This window comes from Bombus fervidus, chromosome 3 (assembly GCF_041682495.2).
Source record: "Bombus fervidus isolate BK054 chromosome 3, iyBomFerv1, whole genome shotgun sequence".
Classification (NCBI taxonomy): domain Eukaryota; kingdom Metazoa; phylum Arthropoda; class Insecta; order Hymenoptera; family Apidae; genus Bombus; species Bombus fervidus.
The window spans coordinates 3,303,527-3,320,121 of NC_091519.1; the positions used below are offsets into that span (position 1 = coordinate 3,303,527).

At 34.9% G+C, this 16,595-nt stretch overlaps 2 protein-coding genes across 3 annotated transcripts in view; both read right to left on the reverse strand.

The window, feature by feature from the left end:
* The window catches only part of Centrocortin (cerebellar degeneration-related protein 2-like), a 52,402-nt gene extending 39,267 nt beyond the window's left edge, over positions 1–13,135 (reverse strand). Inside the window, exon 1 of one of the 2 annotated variants that reach the window (XM_072000755.1) lies at positions 12,492–13,135. In XM_072000755.1, coding sequence (XP_071856856.1) covers positions 12,492–12,567 — 76 coding nt within the window. In that variant the 5' untranslated portion in view covers positions 12,568–13,135. Of the gene's footprint in view, positions 1–118; positions 906–12,491 lie in introns of those variants that run through there. The other variant, XM_072000754.1, reaches the window with a different exon arrangement.
* A 511-nt stretch (positions 13,136–13,646) lies between these two features.
* Positions 13,647–16,512, reverse strand: Prp31 (pre-mRNA processing factor 31). The gene is made up of 8 exons (XM_072000782.1): positions 16,324–16,512; positions 15,992–16,189; positions 15,693–15,897; positions 15,444–15,613; positions 15,206–15,363; positions 14,838–15,128; positions 14,541–14,765; positions 13,647–14,343 (listed from the first exon to the last, which is right to left on the reverse strand). The coding sequence occupies exons 1-8, from the start codon at positions 16,439–16,441 to the stop codon at positions 14,239–14,241; spliced, it is 1,470 nt and encodes a 489-aa protein (XP_071856883.1). The 5' UTR covers positions 16,442–16,512; the 3' UTR covers positions 13,647–14,238.
* Between the last annotated feature and the right edge of the window lie 83 nt (positions 16,513–16,595).

The window sequence follows — 16,595 nt, forward strand, 5'->3', positions numbered from 1 at the left end:
GTCAGCCACGCAAACTTGTCCTTCCGAATCCGAGGACCTCGGTTGCAGCTGCATCGACCTTGAGCGTGAACCTGAAATTAATGTAGCGAAACAAAGGTTGCACAAGGTTGACATTTACCCTGAAGCATATTGTGATCGGCCTCCTCGTCCGTGAGGCAGCAAACGTTGCCGATGGAAGAAGACAGTAGACTCATGATTCCTCGTTACAGACGTTGTCCTCGAGTTTCACGGAGCAATTCGCAGTAACGAGCCGAAGTCGATCGGCGCCGGAATCGCGGAAAAGCCGCCTGGTCCGTGCGCGTACGTGATTGGTCGAGCGTTGGCCGAAGCTCGTGTCCGAACCAATCGTTACAAAGTATCGGCTGGCCCGGTACACCGAGCGAGCCTCTACGAACGCACCTGTCGGCCGAGCATCCGGCCAACTCGAGAACGCTTCACCGCCGATCACTTTCACTGAATGTGGAAAAAGGACGGTCGCGATATCGTTTGAGAACCACCTGCCAAGCTTACTACCAGTGGTGGCTTTCCGATCCTCGATACGTTTTCGTCGACCCGAGCAGGAGTCCCGTTTCCTAGCGGTAACTCTATGGACCAGGCGGCCGTACGATTTACACTCCGATCGCCGTCGCAGCGTTTCTCGATCGCATCCCGTTGTCGTCGATCGTCGTCGCGATCTCTAAAATCATCCGAGCGAACTACGCGCACTACGACGAATCGAAGGTATACGACACGTCTGCTGTCACAAGCACCGTCGTTATTGGCTACCTCGTACTGGCGGACAAGACGGAACACGAGTATATTCTACTGCCCGGCACCGCCGCTACGTCGCGAAAGACGACGACGCATGACGCGTGCAGAGACACCGAGCACCACACACAACCGCGATCAATAAGCGTTGCCACGGCGTCTGCGCCGACAATGCGATGCCACGCCGGACGGGAGGAGAGAGACAGGCATTACGCGAATGTATCGGTGTGTCGGTGTGCTCGCGCTATCGACGCGACGAGTATCGACGATTTAGAGTACTCCCCGCTTGGAACCAACCGGCTCTCCTACTCTCCAGACTGACTCTACGTTAATTGGTTCTTTGACTTTTAACGTTATGCGTTTCTATATCAACCGAGAAATTTCACGATAAAATATATTTCGTATCATTTTTGTCCGCTTTAATGTTTCGGATAATTAAACATTTGCGACTGACACTTTCAATTAAAAATCATTTGTTTAAATAAATTATTACATAGTTAATTAACGCCAAAGTGAAATTAATTGAGCTTAAGTTGTCGGTAAATTGATTACAAAGAGTCTCTTAGTATATTTTTATATGTAAATCATTTGAGTTCTCCCTTTCAGTTAATAGAAGAAAGTCGTTGACTATACAGGGTCTGGCCAAATAATATATAAAAGCGGGGACAGCGTGATTGCTTGTGTGAGAATAAAGAAAAAATAGAAAACAATTTTTCCGTTTAAGGCTTCATTTTCAAGAAGATAAATTTGAAGATTTATTATATACATGTACTAGGCCGATTTCTAACTAAATATGTTTAGATTTTAGCGAAAACAAAGCATTTTCACGCGTAGAATAACTTTTTGCCGATTTAATCCTGTCTAGTGCGGAATTAGTCATGTTCGGGTATACTTATGATAAATTTTCAAACTCGATTTTCTCGTAAACTAAGTTGAGAATGAAAAAATTGTATTCTATATTTATTTCTAATTTTATTGTAAGAAATCATGCCGTATCTCGTTTTACATATTATTCGGCTGGATCCTGTATATGTGTAGCTCAGCAAAGTGTCTAAAATCAAAATTTCGAAAGATAAATGTACAGAAACTTATCTTTAAGGAAATTATTCATAAATACATGATATGTTATATAGAAAGTGAAATAAAAGATAGTTAGACACTATTACCGATATATTTTGTACTTTTATATTGTTTTATGCTTATCACAAATGGGAGACGTCTATTTTTCCATGCGAAGAAATAACGTATTCAATGTAGACTCTTTAACTTATTTAACGTCATTTGAATTGGCGTTGCTTTCGCGCCCAAAGTAGCTGGTGTTCGAACAACTTTCGTTAAGGTGAGTTTGATCGAATTGCCTCTCACCGCAACGTAGAAATATGTAGGACGAATTTAATCGCTTGATTTCCACTAGATTCTGAAAAATTTATTAACTCTATACAGTAGAATGTTCAGTATCCGAAAAAGTAGGAGTAAGTTATTAAAAAACGTAATAAGTAAAATTTTAAGCAAAATTGTCACTTTAACATTAAACAATTTTAAAATTATTTCTAGTCGCCAAAATATTAATAAATATTGCCTGGCTCGTTAATTGTCAGCGATGATAGAAGTTTTTCAAATATTATCTACCAGGCACGAATTTATAATTCTTAATTCCTCACAGCTGGTTCATTAAAATCTTTATCGTCATAAGTATCGTGAAAAATGTAAGTATAGCTTCTTTGTTCTCTACAAAAGGCAAACGATTACAGAGGTACAAGTATATTAGTTATTTAGTGCCTATAAAGAGTGAATAGTGTGAACTATGTTGTAACTGCGTTATAGGGAGTTGATTGTAAGTAGAATAAGTCTGCAGAGATCGATGGGCCAATGAACCGATATTCTATAGTTCCTTAGCGGGCGATGCGTAAGGGTAAGTAAGTACGTCTAGTAACGAAACGTGTGCGAATATCGTAGAATACAACGTAACTATATAAAGTGATCAAAGTACCATCAACAGCGTTAAATATCTCGTATTAAATAACCAATACGTTAGACCAAAGATAATATTTCATTGCGCAAACACTTAAATGTCTGCCGCAGGTGTACAATATTACGTTTATTAGTTACAAATACTTCTACATTATGCATATGCGTATATCGGTGTATACTTACAGCTGCAAGTATTCCTCCGTTGGCCGTTCTTGTTCGAAATGCTAATAACATAACGAGAAATCGAAAGCGATTTGATATCCTTTATGTAACTAGATTGCAAATATTTATGCATTTATGTGAAATTTAAAGATTCAGTGGAGGGTGTGACGAAAATCGTCCGATCGTACGTTTGTTAACCAACAGTTTGGTATTATTTTGTCTCACCTTTATACGTCTATAAAAACTTTAGTTTAATATTACGCAGACTTTACACGATGATTTAGATTAAAAATTGAGACAAAGCATTGTATATTAACCATAATATGATATAAAACGGTACTAAGGAGAACAGTAATACCATAGATATTAGATGGATATGCAAAAATTCTTTAACTTAAAATTCGAAAGTAAATGGCGAAAGAACGGATAAATATACAGTAACAGTTCCTAAGTAACAATATCGCTGTTCTTTGGAATTGGATTTGTTTTCATCCAGCACATGAATGTTCCCTGAATGCAGTGATCTATAGGAATGCAGAAAATCAACGTGAAAGTAGGTGACACATGCGATCATACGAATTATCATACGTAATTTCCTTGCTCGTATACGTGATTATATCCTTCGCGTATAATGTATAATCATACTAACTTTGAAATGGAGCGAAAGTAGACGATGTCGAATATTTTGGTCGTGTCGTCCGTAACTTCACACTCACGAAGCTTTGTGAACATTTATCACAGGAAATTCTTACGAATGTAACACAGTTATATTGTAGTACGGTTAAAATGTAGAAATAAAAAGAACAACGTTTTCTATATTATTACACATATAAAACATTTGTACAAAATTCCTATTAATATCCAAAATTCAAACATTTTCGTAAGCCACCGTACATTACAGTTTACGAATAAAATCTGCATATTTTCGTTCATTTATGAAACATAACATTTTACGTGATCGCTCAATAAAGCTCCCGTACACGTAATTTCTGAAGACTTTCCTAAAAGACTTAATCTGAATCAATAGCCTTGGCAGAACTTGTTTTCTTATTCCATAAACGTGATGATTTGCCGAATGAAAAATATCAACCGATTTTATTTAAATTAACTATGCAATAACAGCATATATGGTGTGTATAAAGTATTCCAAAAGAATTGAAGATACGGTCACACAAACAAACTTTATGTTTCGTTTATACGCTGCCAATTATAAAACACGATCAAAAATAAATAAACCACGACTGTGTGTGCTATAACTGACGAACCGGGTAATTAATGTCATACATTAATGTAGATCGTGCAGCATTGATGTACCTTTTTTAGTCTCTTCCAAGTTTTACCAAATACACAAACTATATTTTATTACCAAATCAAAATGCACGTTTTCCAACAGTGAATTTCTAGAAACTAGGTTATTAGTAGTAAGCATCGCGTCATTAGTAGAAGAAAATCAATTTCTTTGAGCTACTTTCCTATATACCTGCATTTCCGATGTTATAGGCAATTATATGTATGTCAATTATATTTATATTTGGTATAGGAAACTGTTTAACGACAGTTGAATGTACCTTATAAACGTAGATTTCATATTACTTAAAATTGGTTTCGTGAATAAATCCTGCTAAGCTTTGATGATACGACATCATCGCGATATTTGCTACTACAACTAGTTTTGTCAATTTTTTTTTTTTTTTTCGTTCTTTCATTACATTCGAAAAATTAAGTTCAATGGAAAAATCTAATATACGTCTTCCTATTACTTAAGGGATTAGAAACTTCGAGGTTTTCTCTCATTGAATAGGGACGAGCGAATGTAACACATCTTTCTTCTTTCTCTTTGTCTCAAACTTGTTTAATATATCGTTAGATATTAGCTTTAAATATACCATTATAAATATAAATACATAGGTGTATATACATATATTAAGACGTAGTATTCGATGAAAATCTACTAAAATACTTTTATAATTTTAAGACATGAGAAAGTTAAAAAAGTGATTGAGTAGATGCTCAACCATGAAAGGTCAGCTTGAAATGAGTTTGTGTGACCTTAAAGGTAAAAGTTTAATAAGTATCAGATGATAGATTGAATCAGTTACAGCGTGAAATCGAGGCAATTGCTGCTCATAGAAACGGAAGAAGCAATCTGTTTTGCAACTCTCCCCAGCTGTATCGATCATTTTTCTGCCACGGTGCATAATGAAATCAGTGCAACCAAAGAAATACTCTTAAATGTTATCAGATAAGAAACGAATTACGTATAGTAATTTAAATTGTATCGAAACCACATTAACGCTTCTTTAAATACCTAAGAGTTTTTAACGAAAATATGCACGACCGTTTTTATTTGTCTCTTCTTGAACAATAATTTATTTTAATTAATACAATTGACAAATAACAAATGAACACTTTCATAATATATTTACATAATTACGTAATTTTCATAAAAATAAGAAATTGGGAACTTTTCACTCGCTTAAAGTTAGTATTAAAACCATGGAATTTTTAACAAATTCTTGGAATGAATATTCATCATGACGAGTTATCGAATGTTAGAACGTGAAGAGAACTTTCAGGAACACTGTGAAATGTAAGTGAAAAGTGCAAGTTGTATTACCGTCGTTAACCCTGCTATGAGAAGCTGAAGATAGATACATATATTTTCAGAATGTGTAATTAAAATCGATTTGTAATTTTACTTGCTTATACACGTTATATTCATTCACATAATCTTAAATATCAAATTAAACGATGTAACTTGCATTTTCAATAATGTAACATAACAGAAATGAAATATTAGCCTGTAGATGTTAATACGTTTATGGAAAATTTAAATGCGCAAAAATATATAGAATGCACATAAAATGCAATAACATATCTACAAGATAATCAAGGTAAAACATTCCCTGTAAAGGATAAAACATAAAACGCAAATAATCGCGGTTCATAAAAAAAAAAAAAACGGAGAAGAAATACGAAATAACACGTTCACGTTCGGGACATAGTTCTTGAGAAAATCGCGTTTGAAACCTTGTTGCTTTACCAAAAATTATGAAACTCAGACTTGGTGATTCCGATTGTGTCGCTAATAATCCATTACAGTAGTTGATGCAACTGTAAACAGTCAATTAAAAGAGAAAAAAACGTGGTATATCTTTCGATCACTCGTTACGACCTACTAGTAGCTACTTGTCGACTTTGCGTGCCACTAGTTCACCAAATAGAAAAAGAAAATACTCGAAGCTCACGACCACTAATTTCTTTTCCAATTAACGACAGCCTCAAGGGTATCACGAACGACCACGTCGTATACATTGGTCACTGGTTTAGTACTTGAATCGGTCGTATGGACCGTATCGATCCAAGAATCAAGACTCAAAGGAGAGAGCGACTCTCGGTACTAAGTGCGTAATTGAATAAATATATCTCACGCTACGTCGATCAAACTGCGAGTCGGTGGCAATAAAATGCATCGATGTAAGTCACACGTGTACGCCTAGAGGCGATCGGACTAAATGCTCCAAATCTATTGAATGTAAAAAGAATTACGAAAATACTAGATATTTTCTCCAATCTCGGTAAATACGTGACACACATAATTGAAAAAAGAATAACTCGATACAAAAACAAGCCATAAGTCCTTAACACAATCAAAGTTACTTTATCGAACGACAGATCGTATAAATTATATTATATTTCTCTGAGGAAAGCTTAGATTTCCACCTCTACTTGCCACAGATAGTTGTTTAGACGTTCTACTTTTCCACAAAACACATATGCCCGCACCATAAATCTACTGTAACCATAATGCAAGTTCTTTATCATAGTGCAGGCTTATAAATGGCAACTTCTACAATTTCTAATTGGCAGTAATTCCTAAAAGACTGGATCGCGATCGAGTTTCGTCGATGCATCCATCATTGATATCGCGGCAATAGTAACGTGAGAGTGTTACGTTGTAGTTTGATCAAAATGTGCATTCGATTGGTACTTTCCAACGAACCTGTGTATTACCTTTTACAACTTGTATCGGTGATCGGAAGAACATTGTTTCATTGAAACCGATCCTTTGAATGCTTTCGAAAGCATTGTTCTACTTAGAAAGGTTGTTCAAGGTACGAATGAGATCTTGTGTGACAAAAGCAAGGTAATCAATTCTCGGAGAAAGGACAATTCTATTCTGGAGTATGTCATAAACTATTCATGAGAACATGTATGTGTACGTGTCACTCTTATAAAAGAGGGTGTTCAATAATGGAAACTTCAAAACGATGAAAATATCGATTGATGTATTTTTTATTAGGTTGCTGAGAAAATAACATTTTCCGATCGTACTGAGAAAATCAGTTTCAAACAAATGCTATATCCTCGTTTACGATAAAGTCATTTTATAAGAATAATGTTCCGTGTTTACGAAATATTCTACATTTCCGTAAATGGCAGATGGTTCGAGGTGTCGAATAGGCAGATCTAGGAAGACTGTCCATAATTCGTGGATAGAAACTGCTTGTCAAGTTGATAAGATATTCCCCTTGTGATCATGGCGCGAAAGTTTATGTAGTAACGGTATTTACTAGAGTGCGATCGAGATAACCCGAGGTATTACGAGTTACTGGATGATTAAATGTGCGTACTATAGCTAATGGAAAAAAGGAATGTTTCGCGTTGTCTGTGCCTCGAAATTTATATAATATATGGCGGGGCAGTCGCGATTTTTACCTCTTACAGAGTTCTGATCGATAATAATCGATAGTTCGATCTAACCCTAACCTAACTTCAATCTAGTAAAACAAAGTACTGTGGCGGCACTCGGCAGCAACTACCACCGGACGACGGCAGCGCAGTAGTTAGCGCCTTTAGTTACGAATGTTCGGCACCGGCGTTCAAATCTCGACGCCCGTAGTTCGATTTTTCTTCCACGTCACAAAAATGAGAAGAAAAGCAGCAGTACCCCAGTAACGACATCTTTCTACACCAGAGCAGCACTATCATCATTACAACAATACCACCTCAAATTGGTGACCCCGACGTAATCTGAAGCAAAAGAGGTGTATGTGACCGTGATAGTGCTACTGAGACTATTCCAACCGCCGCAAATTAAAAAGTTTGTGCGATGGCAACAAGTACTAACGAGGCCGCGAATAGCAGATGCATAGCCAACCAAATGGTTAGCATATGCTGCCCCCTCACTGCAGCCCCCGGACATCATGGCATGGTTCACCTGCAATTCGAGGCCGCGCGGATATCACGGACGACAAAGTAAAATTTGTGACCTCGCCAAATGCCTCGATAGTCGGTACCTACAGCAAATCTGTATCCGCGGCCTCGAACCATGCCGTGATGTCCGGGGGCTGCAGTGAGGGCATAATATGATGCTGACCATTTGGTTGGTTGGCTATGCATCTGCTATTCGCGACCTCGTAGTACTTGCCATCGCACAAACGTTTTAATTCGCGGCGGTTGGAGTCTCAGGAGCACTATCATCACGGTTACACCTCTTTTTTGCTTCAGGTCACGTCGGGGTCACCGATTTGAGTTTGATAGTTGACTAGAGCTCCGCGACGCATCCTGAGCAATCATTGTCCGAACTCGCTTCGCGTACTCTGTTCGATCGACATCGTATCGCACCGTCTAGAAATCAAACTTGTAACCGCGAACCGCTAGTGCAGTCGTGAGCTCCATCGCAAAGTGTATATTGGCAGTGTTGTTAATAAATATACTGTTAATTATACTCTAGTATTTCTTCGGTACCTATCATGACCTATCCACCTCAGTACAAATGACGTTGACGATAATATTACGCTTTTCGGCTTTCCCATGTCCATTAATCGAGTCATGAACGCAGGAAACAGTTGAAATTCTGTATAACGAGCCGCGGATGCGAGATCTTACCGCCTATGGTTTATCAAAAAAGATACGAATAAAAGAGAAATTGAAAAAAGATCGAAATTGTAATCCAATACCTTAGGAATCGGAACAATTCCAAACATTTTTGAAATTCTTATTACTGAATACATAGTTCTTTTCCCTTCTTTTATATGACACAGAAGTGTTTGTAGTAGAATTGTTATTACGTTAAAAAATCGTATATACAGTTAGACGCAATTACATAAAACAAATTGCTACATTTTATTCGAAATGCTTTTTATATGGAGAAATCGCGAATTATTTGATTATTACGAGAAAGGATCACGACTTAAAAAAGGTTAGCAAACACTGATCCAAATTCTGACAAATCTTTATAAAACACTTACAACTAATACATCAATCGGTGTCGTCGACTGATTGTTTAATTCGTTTCCTCTCTCTATCTCTTCCACCAAGTGTACAACTTTAGCAGTTCACTTCACTATCGCGATATTCAGATCACTATCGAATAGACTGATGAATTCCTTCGCGTCAAATACTTGTCAAAGAGATCGATCGCGAGATATCGATTGTGGTGATGGTGATCGCCGTTGCGGTATCGTCTATACGAGTCGATAATTATGGAACACTAACCGCATAATTGGTTTCGTTCAATTCTACAGTCAAGCGTGTACGACTACGAGAAATTCTGTGATCGTGATAACGATTAGTCAAGATTTTTCGAATCGAAGAAAAAGAAAAAAAGACGAGGTTTCATCGAGGATGGAAAGTAACTGATTTTTGTTTAAGAATAACATAGGTGAAACACGATTTAAAAAGAGAAATTTATTCCGTGAAAGAGAGAAGCAAAGAAAAGGTCAATCTCACGTTATCTAACGATGGATTGCTTGCTATGTCGATGGATGCATACTAGCCATCTCTGTAAATTCATATCCATTGGTTTTAACTCAGTTCTAAACTCAGTTCTAAAAATTGGAAATGATTGAGGATAAATATATTTTTCTTCGTTGACTATAATAAGATAATTATAAAACGACTCTTCGTCATTTTATTATACTGTCAAAGCGTTAACCTCTAAAGAATTCAACTAGATTTTCTATACACTCTGTATAAGACGCAAGAGAAACCTGCTGACACGAAAAGACGATCGATGCAGTCACGTTAAACAAGAAAAGTTGTCTCGAGCTGGAAACAAAACTTCTTAAGATAAAGGCCTGTTAGAAGAGATCAATGCATGCGTATTCAACGGCTGCAAATGTAGCGGCATGTAAACCAATTTTCATTCATCGACCGATTACATGTCGTCGGAGAAGTCGATAAGGACTACGTGCGTACGCTTGTACGGCGCTCATATATGAAATTTTCCACGTTACGTGACCGAACAACGAAGCACGTTCGTTCATTTTTCCCGCATAATTTTTATCATACAGAAACGTTTCACGGATTGCTGCCTGATAAATGCAGCCTTCGAATCAGAATCCAGGAGGATACGTCGATCTCGGAATAAGATTGAACGAAATTAGTGAAACTATTATATATATATATATATGTACATACCCTGACTTTTCACGGAAATCGGATTCTCGCTATTCTGGAATCTACAACCTCTGCACGATCTCTACTCGGCCGCTTATCTTTCAACAATCTTTAAACTGATTAAAAGTTAGATTTTACTTAAATATGGAAATTAATAGAACACTTTCCTGCGGTGAGAAATAGTAAATGACCATTTGAACGACTACCTTGTATTTTAAAGAAAATTCGAACAAAATGTAAACAAGTAAAATTGTTTTACTCTGATTTAGAAGAAAAGGGAAGTAATATAAAATTATTATCCCTTCACATAGGCGTCGTTAGCAAAACGAGTTAAACAAGTATCGTTTAGTTGTAAGTAGACTTTCACCCGCATGAAAATTGTCTTGACAGGACGATTTTGTTAATCGAAAACTTGTAGAGAGGAAAAGAGACTGCTCTTTTCCGCCAGAGGTGGTATCTCATCGCTTTCTCGTATAATGTTACATCGAATTGCGAATTGTTGATGCGAGAAAGTATTCGCATAACAAACACATCTTACCAGATTACGTAATTACGCGTTAGACAACAACTTAAAACACAAAATATTTACGTGCTTTGCATATTGAACATAATTCAAGTTTCATTACTTCATCGAAATTAAATACCGTTACATCATGCTACAATTTGAAAGGTTAATATCATTACCAATAAACAACGAAGAATTTCGCACATCTTCAAAAAATAAATATTCTCTATATTTACCTGCTTCGCTGAATTCCTTTTGATGCTCATATCCTTGCATTATAAAACGCAACATAAAAAGATATAAACCTTACTTCCTATTAATTAAAAATCTAAAGATCTTTCTCCGTGGTAGCTATGTATCCACTAATTAGATGAAGTATTTAAATCAGATTATCCGTCTGCAAAAATATCTACCGATAATTGAAGAAATTCACGCGAGCGATCCTTAAGATACCATTCCATTATTGCTGTATACTTTCGCACATACTAATTGAATAAAAAATTTATCGACATTAACGATTCAAATATAAATATGAATTTCTAATTAATCTACATATTCCTACAAAATTATTTTTATTCGAAATTATACGTAATTTAGTAATTATACGAAACCTACGGGTTTCAGTTTCATAAATACACAAGCTCAAAAAAGCGAATAATACAATATAAAACAAAAATCTCTCAAGTAAATCTCACTTTACTTACATATAACGAGTTTCAGTTTACTCGACTTCACGTACTATTTTTTAAATGAAAAGTTATCACAATTTCATTGATAATGATCGAGAAATGTAATACAAGATTGTGTAACTACGTTACCACCACTTAACCAGTTAATTGGAGATTATAATTGATATAAAAAAATCTAACCGCGAATACTGATAGATATGTATTTTATGACTTAATCTATATTAATACCCCCACAGGATTACGTAAATTATACAGAGAAATTGTATAAGTATTCCAATACAAGAATTAGTATTATATTAATAAGGGAATGTTTTCTTTATAAATATGAATGTATTTATACATATTACATATTTAATTTAATTTAGTAAATAATCAAACGATTAATAATATGAATTAAAATATCCAATAAATATATTGAAATGATATTACGATTTTGTATTGTTATGTACGTATATTTCCTTATGTCTTACCTCTCGTCGCCCGATGGTGACACGGTAGCACGATACATATACAAATATATAAATATAATAATGTACAAGGCGTGTCACGTGATCTGTTACAAGAGAATGTTACCTAAGGGAAATGAAGTATTGAAAAATAATTGATTTGAACATGAAAGTTTCAACAAACAATTTTTCATTACATCATTTCATTTAGAAGACCTTTACCTGTTGCAATTTACATGACTTATTTTGTATATCGAATGTACCGAAATAATAACATAAAAGTGTTTTGCGTTCCATATATACTATAGCACTATGACACCCAAACTTCTTTTTGTAACAGTTTCAACGAAATTTGTCGTCAACCGATATGCTTTTATACTAAAATAATTTTAATATTTTGGAATTAGTCGTAAACAAGATATAACAAAAAGTAAATATGAAAAATTTTATAAAAATTTATCAAAAAAATTTTTAGATTTATTCTATATTAATATTTTTAATATTCTGTATCCATAATTCTTGGAAATTAGTAATCACGATGGATACAAAAAGAAAGTAAAGACTCACCAGAGCGTGTCCAACAGTCAGTACAATCCTGACATAACGTATACCAATCATTCTGTAAGTCTTTAAAACTCGCCATGGTCGTCAGGACTTATTCTTTCGCCACCGGTTTCTCTGACGGGACCACAGCGAAAAAACCAGAATTTCCACCTTGTCACAACAATTTTCTTATGATTTCCGTGTCACAATAAATGCACAATCACATTTCCCGCGTAATATCAAGTGCAACGCACGACCAACGTGAAACTTCGCATAATATACGCATCCTTCAAAGGAGATGAGGAACGAAGTAAGAACACACACGAGTACTCAAAGCATTCAACGATTAGCTTACGACACCCAGTTCTGGTTTGCCGTTCGTTCCACCCGGTGTTCTTCTTATCTTCCTCTACCTTTTACCGCCACGACTACGTTTCTCGCTCTTCCACGCACCTCATATATGTATATCCATCCTTCTTTCTCTAAGCGTTTATGCTAGCATACCTTTCCACTCTAGTCTTTCGCACTGTTTATTTTTACGATCAGTTCACCACCAGGTCATCTGTCATCTATCATATTTGTAAGTTGTCTGCGTATATCATATACACGTAAACTTAGGACGACATATATTTCTTCTCAGTTACGCTCTTGTTGGGCAACATATCCCGCTCTTTTCACCAAGGATATTAGATTCCTGATTAACGTGTACAATTGCAACAATTTTAAATATTAATTTGCAACAATTTTAAATATTAATTTGCAATAAAATGTTTCTAATTTAATACTTCCTAATAAATTTACTATTAATACTAAAAGTATAGAAACACAAAGAAACAAAAATTTATTACATATTCTTTTAAACTTTCCTCATCATATTGAAAGAATGCTGTGCGGAAAAATTAATATTAACGCAACGTTGTAGTTACTATTACTTTGTCATTATTTAAATGACAAGATACAGTTATATATAAATAAAGCATATCTGGTGTTTACAAAACACAATTATGTATATATATATATATAACAAATGTAGTTAACACGTTAAATGTCATGGGGATCACCGGTGATCGGGACTCAACTTGGCCGTGGCGCCGTGGGGGTCACCGGTGAACAAATGTCAATAGTTATTATAGTCAATAGTAATTTTGTATTATTACTATCGTTACTACAATGGTGTGATAAAACATATAAAAATAATTTTATTTATATATAAAATATAAATGTATTATGTGCGCCCCTCACCAGTGGCTGTCGAACATGGTAAAAACCCGCTTTTTCCGTGTTTTACCTTAATGAACAATAACTCTAAGGAACGTTGCGACTTGAATGATGTTTGATGGCAATTAAGGACCTTGACAGTAAAGTAAAAAATGCTAAATCTTGTAATCTTTAGGATTATTGCAAGTCCGAATAAGTACGACCGAGAGATGGATTATAGTTTATGGTAGGTTCTGGGACATAACACAGAACAATTATTTAACAACGCGAAAGAACAATATGAAATAATAGATAATTGCAAAAAATAAGTGAATCGATGAAATTGCACTACAGCGCCGTGGGGGTCACCAGTAACGTCAGTGAGAAAAATTCATTAATGATGATTATACACCGTAACATATCTTCTGTAGATAATATTTCTACATTATATTTTCGCATAATAAAAATCTCATCGTGGTGCAACGGTCAAATTTTGTAAAATTGGCGTGGCATTCAACATGTTAAAATTTACTGAATTGATAATACATTACACTATATATTATATACAATCTCCTTATGTCTTCTTCACTTTTAAAAATCCAGCTATATTCGAAAAATATTTAGCATTGGCTTCGTTTACTTTCTTTTCTGCGGCTTGCGGATTTACAATTTCCAAACCCTGTAACCACAAATATATATTCAATTTAATAATGAAAATTATGTTAAACTAAGAAATTTAATATATATATATATTATACTTATTATTATTCTATACAATATATATATATTAAATTTCCTTAATTATTTATATACAATATGTTATATTATATATATACAATAAATTATGTATTAATATATATACAATAAATTGTTTACCTGTAATGGAGTGAACGCAACACTAGATGCTGTACCAGAAACTTGTTTTTTAACTGTTGTACTACCACCCCATTGTTGCTGTTTTTGTAAATTTTTCTGGAGCGTTTTTGATATCCGTACTTTTGTTTTTTCATCGATTTGTGGTAGTCGAATACGACCGGTCCCTGCTTTGCCAATTGTTCCACGCGAATAACCAAGATCTTCTTGATAAGCATCATTCTCGATCTATAAAACCATTAAAATTCCATTAGTATGAATATTGTAAAAAACGACTGAAAAAGAAAGAAAGAAGCTTACATCTGCGAAATTCATTCTATTTGCGTGTTTCCTAAATTCAGTGATAGCATAACGTTCCTTCATTTTTCTGACACGTTTACCACCACGTTTCTTTCGTCCTGGATCAATGGGTTTTGGTAAAGGTTTTACAAATTTAACAGGAGGTGGTTCTTGAAGCTTATCGAGCTTTTTCTCAATTTCTTCACGGAACATTTGACCAATATGACCATCTGTACTTTCATGACACGCATCAACTCGGGCAGCTAACATACTCTTTGCAGCCACAAGCCTTGCTGCTTTTCTACGTAAATCCTAAAAAGATAAATTAGCAACAATAAAAAATATTTGAAAGATACATTTAACACACATGTTATTGCATATTAACTTACTGGTGGTGTTTCTTGTACAATATCAGAATAATATATAAATCCAGTGTGAGGTAAAGTTGTTACTTGAGAAAATCCAGATAATGTGGTTTTTTGAGATCCCAAAACTAAAACATTGCATGCTGGCATTTTGGAAAGTTTTGTCAGTCCCCCAGCAACACCTAACAACAGAATATATGTTAATGCAGGTTTAAATATTTCTCTGTATCGAAAGAAGTAGGTATATATCTTTTTACAATACCCATAATTTTTGCTGCGGTAGATGCACCCACTATTACAGAAAGATTTGGCGCGATAAATGCCATCCTACTTTCAACATATTCAAATATTTTTAACTTGCAGTTATTCAATTCTACTGCCATATCGCATGCCTCGCAAATAGCTTCCTTTTCTTCTTCTGTTAATAATTGTCTATAAATAAAATAATTTTACATATAAAAGATTTTATCTGGTTATTCATACCTTAAAAATTTATCACGATATAAATTACCCTTGAGTTGTTGAAGCAGTAACTGAAACCACCATAATTGTTGCTTGAGTAAGAAATTGTTGCAATGTTTCATTGTTTTTTGCTCTATCTAAATCATTTCCTAATTCTCTAACTGTCATCACATATTCTAATGGACCAACAACTAAAGATTCCAATTCTGGAAATCTTTTGGAATATTTATCTCTAGCAAACCGATGTATGGTAGCTGAAAAATATAAATTACAATATAATTGTGTGAATAACATATAATAAGTATGAAAGCATTGTACAATTATTAAAAATTATAACATTCGTTATACCTATTTCATCATCGATATCTACAGCCATGTTATTAGCTTCAACAATAAGTTGATATTCTGGATCAGACTCAACAGGCCCAATAATATCTGCCGACTTCCTAGGAATTTTACTGTATTTTTCTATTTGTAACATTACTTTTTGTAACTGTTCTGAATCACGAAGCTTTGCCAATTCTCTTACAGAAGCTACTTTTATTTCTACAAGTAAATTAAAGATTAATATATTAATGTTCAGTATTCAGAGAGTACAGTACTTCGTGGAACTATATTTCTATTAGTAAATACTAATTAGTAAATAAAATAGTATTATATGAAAACAAAGACTAGCTAACCTTCTTCGATGGTTTTCGAAACGGAAGCCGGAATAAAATCCGGCTCTGGTTCTTCTGCGATATCATCGTTATCATCATTCTCTTCAAGATCTGCTAATAACTCATCGGCTAACGACATGTTGCTTTATAAATTGTTTATTTAAAATTCACAATATGTACTTCCTCGATTTTGTTTGACAACTACAATTATCTGCTGTGAACTATCATGCCATCTATAACAGCAACAATTGAGTCATATGTGTACGAAAGAATCTGCGGCGTTCTCAAAAATG

Bases quoted from the DNA above. Each gene is read 5' to 3' on its own strand.
- Prp31 (XM_072000782.1), bottom strand. From the start codon at position 16,441: ATGTCGTTAGCCGATGAGTTATTAGCAGATCTTGAAGAGAATGATGAT. The intron at 16,190-16,323 runs GTTAGCTAGTCT...ATTTACTTGTAG, and splicing joins TTCGAAAACCATCGAAGAAG to AAATAAAAGTAGCTTCTGTA. The intron at 15,614-15,692 runs GTAATTTATATC...TTTTATTTATAG, and splicing joins ACTGCTTCAACAACTCAAGG to ACAATTATTAACAGAAGAAG.